The 19,085-nt window shown below is 38.5% G+C and overlaps 1 protein-coding gene and 1 pseudogene across 5 annotated transcripts in view; one reads left to right on the top strand and one right to left on the bottom strand.

Annotated features, from left to right (window-relative positions):
* The window catches only part of GPC3 (glypican 3), a 456,076-nt gene that overhangs the window by 224,968 nt on the left and 212,023 nt on the right, over nt 1-19,085 (top strand). For all 5 annotated transcript variants that reach the window (XM_025371938.1, XM_025371941.1, XM_025371942.1 and 2 more), the window contains one exon: nt 10,903-11,597. In XM_025371938.1, the coding sequence (XP_025227723.1) occupies nt 10,903-11,597 (695 nt within the window). The remainder of the gene's footprint in view (nt 1-10,902; nt 11,598-19,085) is intronic.
* On the bottom strand, nt 1,376-7,309 carry LOC112616241 (annotated as a pseudogene).

Raw genomic sequence — 19,085 nt, 5'->3', positions numbered from 1 at the left:
ACTTTACTTCTTTGGGTACCATCAGTCTTTCTTTTGTAAAGAATGAACTAAAAAATTTAAGAATGTGATCCTGATACTTTTTTGTAGGTGTCATTTCTTAGCCAGGAGAATGTCAAATAAGTAAGACTATTTTCTAATCAACCAAGAATTAGCTGGTCCAAATGAAATCCTGGGAGACAGAGAAGAATGAAAAAAGGCTAAGGATCATGACTTATAACAGAAATAACTCATCGAGATGATAGCACAAAAATTACTGACCCCCAAGCTTCTCTTACAAGAACCCGAGTTATTCTTGGTGTGTCCACAGTAAAATGGGTTTCTAAACCCCAGTGGCTTTTACAAGACAAACTGTTCTTAAAGTTTTATCTATTTAAGAAACAAGTTTTCATGTGGGATTCTCCTACACTGTTCTGTTTAGCTACTTTCCCGGATTTTCAAGTGTGTCTTTTTCCTGAACCCAGTGTGAAAACAGACACATTCTGAGCCACGATGAAGGTAGCCTTATTAGCAACTCCCTAATTTTAACATTGTTACATTTGACCCACATTTTCAAGATATGGAAAAAGGTAAAAAGATGGAAGATTTTGGAAGGATCATATACATAGATTCAACCGAGGACATTTTTCCTACTTTCAACTTCTGTTTTAGATTCAGGGGATACATGTGCAGGCTTGTTATATAGATACATTGTGTGATGCTGAGGTTTGGGATATGATTGATCCCATCATCTGAGTACTAAGCATAGTGCCCAGTAGTTAGTTTTTAAGCCCCCACCCCTGTAGTTCCCAGTTTCTATTCTTGCCATCTTTATGTCCATGAGTACCCAGTGTTTAGCTCCCACTTATAATTGAGAACATGTGGTATTTGGTTTTCTGTTCCTGCATTAGTTTGCTTAGGATAATGGCCTTCAGTTGCATCCATGTTGCTGCAAAGGAAATTATTTCATTATTTTCTATGGCTGTGTAGTATTCCATGGTGTATATGTACCACGTTTTCTTTATCCAGTTCACCATTGATGGGCACCTAGGTTGGTTCCATGTCTTTGCTATTGTGAATAGCGCTGTGATGAACATGTGAGTGTATGTGTCTTTTTGGTAGAATGATTTATTTTCCTTTGGGTATATACCCAGCAATGAGATTACTAGGTTGAATGGCAGTTCAACTCTTAGTTCTTTGAGAAATCTCCAAACTGCTTTCCACAGTGTCTGAACTAATTTACATTCCCACCAACAGTGCATAGGCATTCCCTTTTCTCTGCATCCTCAGCAACATCTGTTGTTTTTTGACTTGTTTTTTCTTTTTTTTTTTTTGAAACTGATGTTTATTTTTTGCCAAGCTTGCTTCCATGTTGCTTAAGAGCTGATATAAGAACAGCTTAAGACCAACCAGTGGTTGCACCTACCCATTCAGTGGCCTGAGCAGTGGAAGCTGCAGACCAGTTTTCTGTGGCAGGCTAAGCACTCCAGTCTTCAGTAGGGAACTGCTGAATAGGCACAGAGGGCACCTGCACGCCTTCAGACCAGTCTGCCACCTCAGGTTGAGTAGCAGTGAACTCAGGAGCTGGAGCAGTCTATTCACTTTGAAATTCCTCGTTTGTCACAGCCTTTTCAGCAGCAGTCTGCTATTCTTTTTCAATCTCTTCAGGATCTCTGTAGAAGTAGAGATCAGGCATGACCTCCCATGGGCATTCACAGGAAATGGTACCACGCATGTGCAGAACTTCCTGAGCCAGCATCCACCATATCAAACCCACTGAGTGAGCTCCCTTGTTGTTGCATGGGATGGCAATGTTCACATAGAACAGAGGAGAATCTGTGTGACACAGAGCAATGGTGGGAAGATTAACATAAGATGCCTCTGTGAGAGGCTGGTGGTCAGCCCTGGGGTCAGTAACCACAAGAAGCCGTGGCTCCTGAAAGGCTGCCTGGATCTGGTTAGTGAAGGTTCCAGGAGTGAAGCGGCCAGCAATTGGAGTGGCTCCCGTGGAAGCAGCCAACTTCAGCACAGCCCTCTGGCCAGTATTCCTGGAGGATATGACACTGACATCAGCAGGGTTTTCAATGGCAACAATGGCACGAGCTGCCAGCAGAAGATTCTCCCAGGTCCTCTTCAGATTTAGAATGTAGATGCCATCACTTTTCTTTTAGAGATGTACTGTTTCATTTGGAAGTCAAGGTTGGTGCCACCTAAGTGGGTTCCTGCTGCAGGGAACTTAAGGACACCCTCCTATTTCATTTGCAGGACATCAAGGGCTCCGGACGTTGTGAAAGTTTTCCTCTAAGTTAGGACAGGAATCCCAAACAATGCTGTATGGACCCCTCTGTGGGTAGTGTGGAAAGGCTGTTGTTTTTTTGACTTTTTAATAATACTCATTCTGACTGGTATGAGATGGTATCTCATCGAAGTTTTGATTTGCATTTATCTGATGATTAGTGATGTGGAGCATTTTTTTTTCATATGTTTGTTGGCTACTTTTGTGTCTTCTTTTGAGAAGTGTGTGTTCATGTATTTTGCCCATGTTTTAATGGGGTTGTCTTTTGCTTGTTCAAATGTTTAAGGTCCTAATAGATGATGGATATTAGACCTTTGTCGATGCATAGTTTGTGAATATTTTCTCCTACTCTGTAGGTTATCTGTTTACTCTGCTGATAGTTTCTTTTGCTTTGCAGAAGCTCTTTAGTTTAATTAGGTCCCACTTGTCAATTTTTGTTTTTGTTGCAATGGCTTTTGAGGACTTACTCATAAATTCTTTCCCAAGGCCAGTGTCCAGAATGTCAACCAAGGGCTTTGACCACTGCTAGGGAAGACAGTGTTGAACTGCTAATGAGTCCCTGACAAGGTGTTTGCCATTTATAAACATAAACATTTCTATAGTTGCTACTCATACTTGTGAGAAAACATTGTTGAAATGGTATTTTTTCTTTAAGTGATAGGTATAACTTCTCTCTCTCCTTCTCCTTATTTACTTACCTACCTATTTGTTTTTATCCTACTTTGTCCCCAGAGGAATTTGAAGTGCTCTACAAATATGTGCATAATAAATGTAAGATGCAATGCAACTGAAATACATAGGAACTATCCGGCAAAGGGGAAAGTAAGATGGAGCCAAGTGTAAGGTTATGACACAAAGTGCATGGTATGAAGTTTATTATGCTTGATAGAAGCAGACCATAAATCTGGCCCTAAGCCTTCCAGTAATAAATGTGAAGAGGGAAAAATGATGAGTTACCCGAATTATGGTGTCCAGAACATTTAAATAAACTAGTTGTTCAGGAAAGCTAATGGTGGGTAAACGATAAGAAGTAGTTGGGCTAATGAGTTGGTCAACTGTTGCAGACTCATACATTTTCTAGTAGTTAGAGATATTCACTTCTCATTTCTGAGGACCCTTTGAGTGAATTATTTTAATTGTTCTCTCTGATCTATAATAGCCTTTAGGGAAATATCTGTATCTATCTATCTCTCCATCTATCAAATGATATACGTAATAGCCTGTGAAAAGCATATGTTTCTTCTTTCTTTCTTTCACTCATTCCTCTATTCCTCATTGATGTACGTTGTATTTAGAAGCCTAGTGTGTGAAATATAAAAAGCAAGACTGTATATATTTACAGGCTGGTCATGGACCTGCACAAATAAATTGCTTATATTTAATAGCAACTTATTTCTAAGCTTTGTCCATTCTAGTTAAGTTAATGTGAAACATAAAATGCAAGAAAAATCTGACAGAAATTGGAGCAACACTTTTAGTGTCTTCTCTATTATTTAGTTTTTAAAATGTGATGCTTTCCTTACAACCTTAACTTGCAGTTTCTATGTGACTGATTTCTAAAAAATCATTTAGTATTTAAAAATAACATTGAAATGTGTTACCTATTTGGCTGTTTTGGTCCATTAACCTTTTCCAGTGGTTTTTTCAATTAAAATTACATTGATGCCATATGGCATCTATTGTATGTGAAAACTCCCTAACTCATGAAAGAAATGTCAAAGCAGATTGAGGGGGAAAAAGAGGGAGTGATTTAACACTCTTCAGTGGTTCTAGTCACTAGTTCCATCAAGGGCTAATTTCCAAGGTCCAGTCTTTTAAAAAAAATTTAAAAGATTAATAGACCTTATTTGTTTAGAACAGTTTTGGATTTAAAGAAAAATCGAGCAGGTAGTACAGAGTTTCTGTGTGCTCCTTATTCCCTGCACAGGACTTATTCTATTATTAACATTACTAGCATTAGTGTGGTACATTTGTTATGATTAATGAACCAATATTGATACATTATTATTAACCAAAGCCCATAAGTTTACATTAAGGTTCATTCTTTGTATTGCATGGTTCTATAATTTTTTACAAATGTATAATATCTTGTATATTTCATTAGAATATCATACAGTATAGTTTCACCACCCTAAAATCCCATGCTTCACTTACTTCCCCATGTTCTCCTCTCCCCTCTCAAATCCCTGACAACCATTGATTTTTTTAATGTCTCTATGGTTTTGTCTTTTCCAGAATGTCATATGGTTGGAATCATATAGTATGTAGCCTTTCAGACTAGCTTCTTTCACTTAGCAATACACATTTAAAGTTCCTTCATGTCTGTTTGTGTCTTAATCTCTCATTTCTTTTTATTACTGAATAGTATTCCAGTGTATGGATGTACCACAGCTTATTTATCCTATTGAAGGACATCTTGCTTGCTTCCAGTTTTGGTGATTATAAATAAAACTGCTATAAACTCTAGGTTTTGTTGTAGACATGAGTTTTCAAATAAATTGGGTAACCACCAAGGGGCACAACTGCTGGATCACATGGTAAGAGTATGTTTACTTTTATAAGAAACTGCCAAACTGCTTTATAAAGTAGCTGTACCATTTGTATTAATATTCCCTCCAGCAATGCATAAGAGTGCCTGTTGCTCTGCCTCTTTGCCATCATTTGGTGTTGTCAGTGTTATGAATTTTAGCCATTCTAATGGCTTTGTGATGGTATCTCATTGTTATTTTAATTTGCAGTTCCCTAGTAACATATGATATTGAATATCTTTTTCCCATCTGTATATCTTCTTTGGTGAGATGTCTGTTCAGATCTTCTGCCCATTTTTTAATTGAGTTGTTTTCTTACTGTTGAATTGCAAGTGTTCTTTGAGTGTTTTGGATACAAGGCCTTTATCAGATATGTGTTTTGCAAATTTTTCTCTTAGTCTATGGCTTGTCTTTTCATTTTCTTGACATATGCTTTACTCTTCATTCTCTTAACATTGCAGAATGGATGTTTTTTCTGCTTAGTGCCTGATAAGTCTGGCTAATCAATTTTCAACTTCATGGAGTGTGCTTTTACTGTTATATCTAAAAACTTGGTGCTAAACTTAAGGTCAGTCAGCAAGAACTCCCAATTTACTTTCTATAAGTTTATAGTTTTGCATTTTATATTTATGTCTATGATATATTTGACTTAATTTTATGAAAGGTGAAAAGTCTATATCTAGATTCAGTTTTTGCATGTGGATGTCCAATTGTTTCAACACTATTTGTTGCAAAGATTATTCTTTCTTCATTGAATTGTCTCTGATCTTTTGTCAAAGTTCAGTTGATTATTGTATTTGTGTAGGTCTATTTCTGGGCTCTGTATTTTGCTCCATTTATCTGTTTTTCAATTCTTTCACCAATACCAAGCTGTCTTTATTACTGTTCCTTGATGGGAATTCTTGAATTCAGGTCATGCCAGTCCTCCAATTTTGTTTTTTTGCAGTGTTGTTACAGCTATTCTGAGTCTTTTGTCTTTCCTTATAAATTTTAGTATTGATGTCCACAAAGTAAGTTGCAGGGATTTTGATTGGGATTCATTGAATTTATTGATCATGTTGGAAAGAATTGAAAACTTAATAATATTGAGTCTTTCTATCCATAAACATGGAGTATCTTTTCATTTATTAAGATTTTTAAAATTTCTTTTACCAGAGTTCTGTAGTTTTCCCAATCTGTACACCTTTTATTTCCTTTTATTGTCTCATTGCCGTAGCTAGTACTTTAAGTATAATGTTGAATAGGAGTGCTGAAACAGGGACATTCTTGCCTCATTCCTGATCTTAAGGGGAAAGCATGCAGTTTCTCACCATTAAGCATGATGCTAGCTATAAAATTTTTTTGTGGACGTTCTTTATCAGGTAAAGAAAGTTATCCTATGTTTCTGGTTTGCTGAGAGTTTTGATCATGAATGATGTAGGATGTTGGCGGGAAAAACAGCAAATATTATTGGCAGGAAAAATAGCAAATGTTTTTCCTGCATTTATTGATATGATCAGATGATTTTTCTTATTTAGGCTGTTGATGTGATGGACTACATTAACTGATTTTTTCCCTAGTTTTCTTTATTTTTTTATTTCATTTTAAGTTTCAGGGTACATGTGAAGGATGTGTAGGTTTGTTATATAGGTAAATGTGTGCCATGGTGATTTACTGTGCTTAGCAACCCATCACCTAGGTATTAAGCGCAGCATGCATTAGCTATTTTTCCTAATGTTCTCTCTCCCTCCCCACCTCAACAAGCCCCAGTGTGTATTGTTTACCCCCATGTGCCCATGTGTTCTCATTGTTCAATTCCCACTTACAAGTGAGAACATGCGGTATTAGGTTTTCTGTTCCTGCATTAATTTACTGAGGATAACAGCTTCTAGCTCCATTCGTGTTCCTGGAAGGGACATGATCTTGTTCATTTTTGTGGCTGCATGGTATTCCAAGATGTGTATGTACCACATTTTCTTTATGCAGTCTACCACTGATAGCCATTTGGGTTGATTCCATGTCCTTGCTCTTGTGAATAGTGCTGCAGTGAACATACACGTGCGTGTATCTTTATAATAGAATGATTTATATTCCTTTGGGTGTATACCAAGTAATAGGATTGCTGGGTCAAATAGTATTTCTGCCTCTAGGTCTTTGAGGAATCACCACACTGTCGTCCACAATGGTTGAACTAATTTACATTCCCACCAACAGTGTAAATGCCTTCCCATTTCTCCACAGCCTCACCAGAAACTGTTGTTTCTTGACTTTTTAATAATTGCCATTCTGACTAGTGTGAGATGATATCTCATTGTGGTTTTGATTTGCATTTCTCTAACGATCAGTTATCTTGAGCTTTTTTTTTTTCATACATGTATTGGCTGCATAAAAGTTTGCAAAGGACATGAACAGAAACTTCATGTGATATGACCAGTTTTACCACAGATCCTGGCATGTACCTTGCAGTTACTTCATAAATACTACTTTTCTTTCTTCTGTTAAGGTACCTAAGCTTGAAAACAAGGACCATTTTTATTCTAACCCATTGTGAGGCATTTATACCAGGAACATAAAAAGTTCTTAAGTATTTGCCATTCTTACAGTGCTGAAAAAACTGCCTTGGAAAAAAATAACCTGCTTCTATAAGGACTGCCTTACCCTAAAGGGCTTGAAAGAGATTCCATGGTTCATTTATTCCTCTCTTCTTCCAAACACAAGTATACTCTCCTTTTTTTAAATACCCAGCTTACTACTGAAAAGGCCCATAAAAACTCATTTCTTCCTGTCTGGGTCTGAATACAAGAACATCAGTATCAAATACTAAGGACAGTCATTTTGCTCCGGTGATAGGCTCTATGTCCTGGGGGGTAGTAGAAGTTATTGAACCATTTAAAGAGAGGTAATAGCCTGATTGTACACTTTACCATCAAACCACATCTGGAGAATTGTATCCCTTTTTGAACACCATAACTTAAGGAGGACATTGACAACATTAGAACATGTCCAAAGGGTGATGACCAGAATGATAATGGAGCATCTAGATGTCTAGAAACCTTGCTATATTAGGACATGTATTAACCCAAATTTATTAAATCTATTTGCCTGCACCACTTATTTTTCTTTATGTTGTAAAAAGTTAGAATATTTTCTATTCAATGCCAAAATGTTCATGATAGCTTTGATTTTACATTGTTTGTTCAAAGTTTTCCTGGATATAACCCTTGATTTCTTCCCAGGAAAGAGGCAGAGGAAAACCTCCCCTAGTTGAAGTGTACATTATTATCTGACCAAAAAAAAAATCAATGAGCTGAACTTTGGAGTAATTCTAGCCCTTGATTTCATTTCATGAAACCTCAAGTTGCCAAGAAAAGCTGAGCATCACTTTTCACCTAGTGTTGGTTTCTGTAAGTCTCCCAGGAGCCTTTAGTTGACCAGTTATGGTTTGGTTTGTTGTTCTGTGATACAGAAGTAAGTGGGTTGGGGAAAGCCCAGAGATGTGCTAAGTGGATTCTGAGCTGTGGAAGTCGGAGCAGGGAGCACATATGAGCTTGAGGTTCAAAGTAAACCCCTAGACCTTTTCCCCTGCAACATGCATTGTGATTGTTCTTTCTGCAGAAGAGTTCATGATCTTTTATAATTTTCTTTTTCTATAGATTTAAGAGTGCTAGTAGCAGAAACTTTTTAAAAATGTTATGATGGTACAGTCAATGGAATCTTGCTGTTGTACATCTTGCACTTTAGAGAATGAATGCACTGTACTTGAGATAGAGCTTTCCTTGTATAAAATTCATTTTAGGGATGCTTGGATGATTGAGATCTACAGGAGTGGCATATCCACAGCTGTCTTTTCCCTCCGCTTCATTCTGCACAAAGGCAAAGGTGAAAGGTGTGCCTCTGCTTTGTTGGTCTTTGGGTTGCAATTCCTTCTAGTATGTTTCCATTTGAAGATGGGAAGCCAATGGGAAAATAATGAGTTTAAAATAGAACTTTACTTTCTGCAAAGGTTTTTGAGAATATGTGTATTGGCTGTAGGTCGAGGGCAGCAAGAGTGTAACTGTTACGGAAGACACTAGTTTGTGTTGATTGCTTCTACTTTCCTGTGTGACCACGGGAAAATGCTTTAACTCTACTGAGCCTCAATTTTGTTATCTATAAAATGGGAGTTGTAATACCAAACTTAAAAGATTGTTGTAAAAAGTAGATGCCATAATATACTTGAGAATGTTTTGTAAACTCTAAACCATATAGCTTGTGAATACTTCTAAGACAAGGATGGTCTATCATTTATCTCCATCTACCCAGCACTTACGTGCCTCTAGCACCTGCCACAGAGCCTGATATATAACAAGTGATTGCCGGCTGAAATTAAAATGAATGAATAGTTTCAAATCTCTAAATTTCTGATGATTTTAATGAATTTGTTGACTGGTCCTCTGTATTGGGCTAATCTCTTGGCCTCATCCAGCTTTTAGAAAACAAGGATTGAGACTAAAGGAGCATGTGGAGTTTGGAGAGTTGTTATAAGATAGACCAACTTTCTAGGAATTGCTTAATGTTCTAAACAAACAAAAAACCAAATGAACATTCAACAACTTATGGAAAGGCAGATTTTTTCCCCCAGGGACACACAGCTGCAAAGTAGAAGTAATCAATGCAAGCTAGTGTCCCTCAGAGACTGTTACACTCTCACTGCCCTCAGACCTGCAGCCAACACACATATACTCAAAACCTTTGTAGGAAGTTAAGTTCTGTTTTAAACTTATTATTTTCTCAAGTGAGCTTGGAAGCCCAATCGAATTGTCCTGGCAATTGTTCAACATTGCTGGCCATGTCATAAGCCCAAGGGAAGAATCTAGGGAGCATGTTCTACCCTGGGAGGGATCTGGGGCAGATGGTGGTAGCACAACCTAGAGCTCACTTCTGCCACAGATGACTGAAATGTTGGACTAAGTGATCCCAAGGAACTGTTAGAGTATGGTCTCTCTAGTAGTCTAGAAGTGGTAATAATTTGATTTTTCAAGGCTCATGAACTGGCATCATTTGGAGTACATCTGTCATGGACCTTTGCACTTTGGAAGGAAATGGAAGGAAGGACTAAGTTAATTTTAAGTGTCTCAGGAAACTTGGCTGTTTTTGTTTTTAAACTGTCTTACTTCTTCAAAAGCCTATTGTGGTTGTTTTTCCTTCCCTCATATAAATGTAGAACTCTGATTATATGAAATAATTTGGGTCTGGGATGTTTCAGTTTGGAGAAAATGAGATGGTGACATTACTACTTTCTTTTTCAAACCAATGACACTGATTAGGTTTTATGCAAAGGGATTGGGGCAGCAGATGTAACCATGAATTTGTGGTCTCTGTAGAGCAGATAAGGCTTCCAAGCCACGTGAAAGCTGAACTTAGCAAGGAAGCTTAGTAGTTATCCCTCCGGATGTTCAGCTTGCAAATACCAGAGGTGTTGTTTTCAATACCAAATGATAGATAAGTACATGGATTGTTTTTCCACCCAGATACAAATGCATTGGATAAATTCCATTTCCAGGTCTGGCAATCTGTCAGAAAGCTCTCTTTAAAGTTATCAGGAGAAAATCTACCAAAATGATTAAATTTGTGATAGCTTTTATTCTTGGCTAGGAACTTGCCTCCCCTCCAGGGCTAAACAGGCTTAAATTGTTGTGTGAGTTTATACAATATATGGTTTGTTGTCAAATATTTATCTCTGTCTAAAAATGAAATGTCCTGAAATACAATTTCTTTTTAACTGAATAAATCAATGTGAGAAAGAGAAATAACTTCTCATTTAGCCAATTTTTAATCAATGTTTTCTTGAAAGGCCGAAATGTTAACCGAATCCTGGCTTTTGTCATTTGAAATATAATTTGTGTGTTAAGAATTTATGTGCACATCAGAATCTGGACTTCATGTTCAGAAAGGAAAATTGATTTATAGGAGCAAACAACTGCAAGAGTAGACGCAATGCCAGAAGTGAATGAGAGTCAATTATTTAACGCAAATGGGACCTTAATCACCACAGCAATAGAGAACTCTCAAATTCATTTACACCCTGGATTTTCATGCTTTAATTTGTACACATTTTTGTGTCTCTCTTTTTTTTTTTTACAGAGGCCTTCGAAATTGTTGTTCGCCATGCCAAGAACTACACCAATGCCATGTTCAAGAACAACTACCCAAGCCTGACTCCACAAGCTTTTGAGTTTGTGGGTGAATTTTTCACAGATGTGTCTCTCTATATCTTGGGTTCTGACATCAATGTGGATGACATGGTCAATGAATTGTTTGATAGCCTGTTTCCAGTCATCTATACCCAACTAATGAACCCAGGTCTGCCTGATTCAGCCTTGGACATCAATGAGTGCCTCCGAGGAGCAAGACGTGACCTGAAAGTATTTGGGAACTTCCCCAAGCTTATTATGACCCAGGTTTCTAAGTCACTGCAAGTCACTAGGATCTTCCTTCAGGCTCTGAATCTTGGAATTGAAGTGATCAACACGACCGATCACCTGAAGTTCAGTAAGGACTGTGGCCGAATGCTCACCAGAATGTGGTACTGCTCTTACTGCCAGGGACTGATGATGGTTAAACCTTGTGGTGGTTACTGCAATGTGGTCATGCAAGGCTGTATGGCAGGTGTGGTGGAGATTGACAAGTACTGGAGAGAATACATTCTGTCTCTTGAAGAGCTTGTGAATGGCATGTACAGAATCTATGACATGGAAAACGTACTGCTTGGTCTCTTTTCAACAATCCACGATTCTATCCAGTATGTCCAGAAGAATGCAGGAAAGCTGACTACCACTGTGAGTACCAGTCTACAGTTTTCAGAGGATTTGGGCCTTATTGGGGTGAGGTGGCCAGTAGCAGGTGCTGATAGAGAGAAATGATAACAAAATTTGAAGCAGGGGAAGGGATGATGATAGACTGAATGACCTCACAGAGTTAGGCAGCATATTAAGACCACAGGCTATTATGGTCCACCCACTTCCTTACTGTGTGACGTTGGGAAGTCATTTTATCTTTATGGGTTCATTTTTCTGATTCATGAAATGGAAATAAAAAGAATATCTTCTTCATAGGGAATGGCATTTGTTAAAGCACTTAGCACGTGTCTGGTACATGGTAAGTCTCCAATAAATGTTGGCTATTATTAGCATTATTGTCAGTTATCATAATCCTCATTTTTGATACACAATAGATGACAAGCCTGTGAAGTGGGAGCTATTATCTTCATTTTATAAATGAGGAAACTGAAGCTTAATGAAATTGCAGCTTGCCTAAGAGCACCCACCTAAAGTTAGTGGAAGAGCCATGCTTCAGAAAATGACCAGATCTCCCTTTAATTTGGTTATCACCAATTTTTCTGATTCTAATTTCCTCTTGGTGTTTTCAGTCATGTATATCACATTAGCATTTTGAGTAGTAACTTCAAACACAGAAGACCCAGCTAGAGTTCACTAACTAAACCTCACAAGCACATAAGCAAGGCAAACAATCCATGTTCTCCAGTGGTTTTGTTTATAGCCTTGATTCTATCAGTCTAAGCCTGATGAAATTCGTGATGGAGGAAGGGAAGTTCTGTGAGTGAGGCAGCAGTTTGCTTGGTTTCAGTCAGATATTGTTAGTAACGGAACCACAGGAGACACCAACTTCCAATATATAGCAGAACATGTAGCCAAGAGCTACCAGTCAGTTCCCCTAAAGTAGTATCTGATTCCTGAATGCTGCCAGCTTTGTAGAATGAGGTGGCAGAATAGTATATTACACTACCATTGTTGAGCTTCCACTACATCTCAAGTGCTATGCTGGCTAGTTTACATAATATCATTTCATAGTAACCCATGAAATCAGTCCTAATAAACCTAAAAGCTGGGTTTTGCTTTGTTTTTCTGTTTTAGAAATATTCTATTTCTCCTTTCTGCTAATTATTTTTCATTGATATACAATAGATGTACATATTTTCAGGGGACATGTGATAGTTTAATACATTCATATAATTTGTAAAGGTCAAATCAATATGATTGGGATATCTATCACCTAAATATTTGTCTTTATGCTAGAAACATTCAGATTCTTCTTTTCTAGCTACTTTGAAATATATGTGGCCAGGTGCTGTGACTTATGCCTGTAATCCCAACACTTTGGGAGGCCGAGGTGAGAGGATTGTTTGAGGCTGGGAGTTCAAGACCAGTCTGGGCAACATAGAGACCCCATCTCTACCAAAAAAAAAAAAAAAAAAAATTACAAAAAACTAGCTGGGCATGGTGGCATGCTACTGGGGAGATTGGAGTGGGAGGGTGACGGGCTCAGGAGGTCAACTCTGCAGTGAGCCATGATCACGCCACTGCACCTCAGCCTGGGCGAAAGAATGAGAAATGAGACCCGTTCTCAAAAAAAAAAAGAGAAAGAAATATATGATAGATTACTATACACTGTAGACACCCTACTGATCTATCAAACACTGAGTCTTATTTCTTCCTCAAAGCTAGTTAAGTCAGAGGAGCTGGGATTCAAACCCAGACCTTGTTGGCTTGGTTGATCCACACCCTTAGCATCTATACAGTGCAACTGCTATGCACTCTGAACCATTGCTTATCCAAAATGTGGAGGATGGATTAGGCTATTTCAGCTTGTCTTTAAACTCTAGGGGTAATTAGTTTCTTTGGTGAATTAAACTAGGAAAGAGGACAAAAATGATGCAACCCTCGGCCTGGTTACTTATGGAGTTGCTGTAATTGCCCCATTCACAATGTTAGTCATTTAAAACACATTTCCTGTGAAAATATTTTATAGTAAAATGAACAAAAATGTCCTATCTAATTACAGTGTTCTTCAGTGGCTAATTATTCCCTTGACTGCTTCACAATTTGAGGCCAGATTCTGGGGGCTTCTGCAAAAGTAAATTTTACCAAACTAGAGAAAGTAAATGCATTCATATGTTCATTCACCTAATACTAATTCAGGGCCTACCATGTGTAAGACACAAAGAAAGCATGCCAGGGGCGTGGAAATGCTTTCAGTAAGAGGAAAATAAAGAGACAACATTAAAGACAGGGTGTAGGAGTGTTTAAAGGTTGCCTCTGATATTGGTCACTTCACAGCAACACAATTGATCTTGAAAACAAGTATCCTCCTTTGGTGCATTTATTTATTTATTTATTTATTTATTTATTTATTTATTTATTTCTGAGACAGAGTCTCGCCCTGTTGCTCAGGCTGGAGTGCTGTGGCATAATCTCTGCTCACTACAACCTCCGCCTCCTAGTTCTAAGCGATTCTCTTGCCTCAGCCTCCCAAGAAGCTGGAATTACAGGCACACGCCACCATGCCTGGCTAATTCTGTACTTTTAGTAGAGACGAGATTTCACCACATTGGTCAGGCTAGTCTCGAACTCCTGACCTCAGGTGATCCACTCACCTAGACCGCCCAAAGTGCTGGGATTACAGGCGTGAGCCGCCGTACCCGGCCATGTGGTGCTTTTAAACACATAAAAAATGAAGTGAGGAGCTTATAAAGAATTAAGTGCACTGTTTTGATCAGGCACTAGACATGAAGGTTCATTTAGGAAACATTTATTAAACATCTGCTTTGCGTATGGCACTTTGCTAGGTGCTGGATATTCAAAACTACCCAAGACATAGTTCTTAAGTCTTGAAAAGGTCACAGTCTAGTTGGTAGACAGACGTGTAACTGAATACATTTCACCATAGTGAACATTTCACCATAATGTGAATGTTGAAAGGACTGTGAGAGATTAGCTAGTCCAATCCCATTGATTTACAAAGGAAGAAATAAAGTTCAGGGAGGCTTACCCAAAGTTATATAATTAATGGAGCAGCCAGAAGTAGAATCCAAGGTCTTCTGCTGCTACAATCTAATACTTTTTCCATCATACCAGTCTGTCCCCCCTTAGGCCCCCCTAGACTTTTACTCTAAGAGCTCCATTAGGATTTTGCAAACACATAGTGAACCTAAATTGGATAGCTATTTCTGGCTGCCAAACCTGCTACATTTTAGGTGCATGCACATGAGTGCAGGGGGAGTGCATTTCATGTCATTATCATTCAGGAAGAAAGGCTTTGGCTGTCAAGAGGTGCTCAGTGATGCAGGCCCTTTCTGTTTTGGCCATTAAGGGCCTGATTGCTCCCAGCTCCCAGCTGGTTATGAGAGTGTGAATTCTGCCATCCCCAGGGAATGCCTGAACTAAACCAGAAAACATATGTAAACTCTGCCTTGTTCGTGTTTTATGATCACCAACTCTAAGTAATATGTACCAAATGGTGGGGGTAGGGGAATCACTGGCCAGGTGTGATCCAGCCCATACTCAGTACGGGTCAAAAAGGGACTGGGCATTTATGAGGGCGAAGGGAAGTCGGAGCTGCAGAACTCTATTCACATTAACAAACCCACAGAATGCCCCAAAGCAAAAGCTGGTTTAAAACTAAAGCTTTAATGAGATTCTCCAGTAGCACCCTCACCTTCCTGTTGCGATAAAATGTAAAAACCTGCCATTCAGTCCTGCTTGAGGTTCAGTTGTGGTGAGAGACTTCTTTAAAAATATCCTCTTCCTGAGCTCTGCTGGGATATCCTTTCAAGATGGTTTTAAGCCATGACGTGAGGTCTGCCACACAGAGACTTTTCCTAGTTGTTTTTGTGGCTGTCATCTACCCAGATTATGAAGATTGCTTCGGTCTTCTAAGTGAGTGTGGCACTGTTCGGTTTTTTAAGTGTGGCTGGTTGGTGCTTTAGTTTTCTCTAGCATAGTTCTCAATACTTCAGACTACCAAGTGAAGGCAGGCAGACAAATACTGGGGTATTGTGTCTGGCAGCACCACTGGAGGTGGTAAAGGATCCTGTTCTCAAACTCGGCTCATCATCACAATCACCTGGGTTACTTGTTAGACACATTCCTGGAGTCCACCTCTGCAGAGATTCTGATACCAAAGGTGTGTGAAGAGGTCAGATGATTTTCTTTTGTTTTGTTCTGTTTTGTTTTTTGAGACAGGGTTTCACTCTGTCACCCAGGCTGGAGTGCAGTGGCTCGATCTTGGCTCACTGCAACCTCCGTCTCCCGGGCCCAAGGGATTCTCATGCCTTGGCCTCCTGAGTAGCTAGGATTACAGGCGCGTGCCAAGACACCTGGCTAATTTTTTGTATTTTTAGTAGAGATGGGGTTTCGCTATGTTGGCCAGGCTGGTCTCAAACTCCTGGTCTCAAGCAATCCACCTCCCTCAACCTCCCAAAGTGCTAGGATTACAGGCTTGAGCCACTGTGCCCAAATGATTTTTCATTTAAGAAATGTCCCAGTTGATTCTGATGCTCCCTTGGGAGCATATCCAGCCACCTCGTTTGGAAGATAAAGAAAATAAGCCCCAGAGGTTGGAAGTGAATGGCCTATGTTCCACAGGCAATTAGTGGCAAAGCTAAGACCTTTAATTCTTCATCTATAAAATGGGGTTGAGATATGGCAATTAAATGCAATGTTAGGTTCAGGAACATGACAAATACTCACTAAGTCCCAGTCCAGTACTCTTTCTTACTACAGTGATCTAAGTGCCAAACGAAAAATGAGTTTTTCTTAAACTTATTTTTAGGTGCCAAGATCTCTTAATGTTATTTTAGTCTAAATGAAGTAAATAAAAATAGTAAGTGTGTGAGAATGTGTGTGTAAATACATGTGTGGGGGGGAGGGGAGAGAGGGAGGGAGGGAGGGGGAAAGAGAAGATTTGTGCTGATAATCCAAGAAAGTATTAATGATGAGACTATAAATAGATCCGTTTTGCAAACTGAGGTAAATATCTGTACAAACTAGGATAAATGTCTTGGGCCCAAGTGAGAATTGAATAGATCTTTAACAGTATTTGGGTGAAAGTATCACTATTAAATTTATCAGTGCATTATTGAATTCTATATCTTATACCTTAAAGCAACTACAAATATGTACCATTTTGCAATACATATATTTTCAGTATTGTTACACCCAAACTGCTGAATGCCACAGCTTCTTTTTAAAATACAACTGTTTTTATCCTGAAAACCATTTTGATTGCTGTTACCATATACCATGTGTGGACTATATGCATAGCCATTGTATATTTCATGTATAATTTATCCATTTACTAAATGATTAATAATTAGCATGTTGGATGTTTATCCCTCTCCCAGAAACTTTCCCAAAACTTTCTGTAATTTTGTTCACTTCCTTTAATCCCCAAAGTAACTACTCACATGTCTTCACATGGCAATTTGCACTTTTATTTTTCTGCGTGTACACACATACATACTATCTTTATTGATTCTTTTCAGCATTTCTCAGAGTTAGTGCTTCCTCTCCCACAATTTCATTACCTTGGCTTGTTCTATTCTTCCTTGAACATCGTGTAGAATTGCAACCTTTTCTACCACCATTATTTCTCCCTTTCTTTTTTCTTTGTGATATTCATTTTAGCACTATCTGAAATAGTATTCATTGCAGGAAGCATTTATTGAGCATCTAATAATGGAAACACTATGGTAGCCACTGGGGATCAGAGAGAATAGCTGGAAAGATGCACATGACTCTGTTGTGTTGCCCTCAGTGGTCACTTGGCTAGTAGGTGGCAGAACTGGTATTCAAAGCTGAATCTGTCTGACTCCAAAGCTCATGCTCTTAACCATTACTCTATATTGCTCTCTCAAGTAGTTCTATTCTCTTCAGCAGAATCTTTATTCCCCAAACACAGACTAAGTAGGTTTTTATTATATTATTTAATATCCTGTATTACTCCCTACTGTTTTTCCAGCTGCACAATCAGTTTTTGAATTCATTCTCCCTCCTTGGAGACTTTTGCTCTAGTATTTCCCAATGAAGTACTAAAAGGCATGAGATTTTTCATCTTCCTAACACTTAAAGGAACAGAGTAGTTTCAAGGAGAAGAAGGAATGTTTGTGCAGGTGATGGAAGGTCCAGTCACACAGTCAGATGACTTGGCCTGGAATCTATGTGAGCAGTGCCGGTGGTGAGAAAGAGATTCTCTTCTACTTGCAAAGTTGGAAATCTGCCAATTGGACCAACAGATAGTTTTTAATGCATCTGCCTTTGATTCCGGACATTAGAAGAACATCAGATCTCCAGTATGGAGTGTCCTTGGCATTTAATAATAGTAACATGGCCTACTGAGAACCTAACGTATCCAAGTACATCCATTTTCTTTGCTAGGATTTCGGAAGTCAGTATTTATTTTTGTGTGCCAGGAAGCTCTGGGGAAGATTCTCTGTTGATCCTCAATAATAATTAACTCCATCGAACTCTTATATTTTGCTGTCAGTGTGAGTGACTGTAAGTCATCAGAATTTCCAAGATTAGCCTTACCTTCCTCTCCACTGTTGAAGGCTGAGGTTATTTCTCAGGTGTCAGAATGTCAGTGTTTTTCTCCTCATGCTATCACTTTGGACTTTCATTTTTCAGTCTCAGATAGAGATACCTTGTCTGAATTCATACAAACTGTTTTCAGTATCAAGTGATTTGAAAGTGATAAAAACAAGTAAATGGCTCACTACCTAATTGGTGTCTGCAGGTCAGCATCTAGAACAATGGTAAGGAACTTTACTTACACGAGGTTTATTTCTGGAAAGACAAAAACTGTTTACAGGCTGCCATCATTTTTTCATTCACAATCAAAATAGCTTCAGTGATTTCCATGGAGAAAATATATAGTTTTAAAACACACATTACCTATTTATTGCAAGAATACAAATGAAAAAATTGGCACCATGTTTTAGGCAATAAATGTTAACTTTATGGTAGGTTTCAAAAAGTGGTTACATAAAGGGAGCCTTTTTAAATGTTTCATCCTGAAATTATACATATATTACAGGTCATGTTAAGAAATTAGATAAGTTCTTCATAAATCTAGAATTGCTTGCCTTTGCCTGGGCATAATTGCCAGTTGCTTATATGTTCTGAATTTTTAGAGAGAAATTTTACATCCTTTCTGTGGTCAGTGGACTGATGTGGCAGGAACACATCCTCAAGAGCTGTGAAAGATCTGAGATTTTTACCCTGATTGCAAGCAAACAAGTTAGCCTGCTGAAGTTTCATCGATGTTAGTTAATGGCATAAGACTCCTGAGTCAGAGATGAAGGACAGTTTATTGCTTACAGCAATAGCAGCAGCCAGAGTATTAGCATTTGTGCCAGATCCCTGAGTCCCAATTCCCACAGGGTAAGGCAAAGAGAACTGAATGACTCCTGTACACATAGTAAGTTGTATTATAGAAGAGAAACTTTGAACTTAGGGAACTCAAATCTT

The sequence above is a fragment of the Theropithecus gelada genome, chromosome X (assembly GCF_003255815.1).
Source record: "Theropithecus gelada isolate Dixy chromosome X, Tgel_1.0, whole genome shotgun sequence".
Taxonomy (NCBI): domain Eukaryota; kingdom Metazoa; phylum Chordata; class Mammalia; order Primates; family Cercopithecidae; genus Theropithecus; species Theropithecus gelada.
Note: the sequence above shows the minus strand (reverse complement) of the source record. Positions and strands in the feature narration are given on the sequence as shown.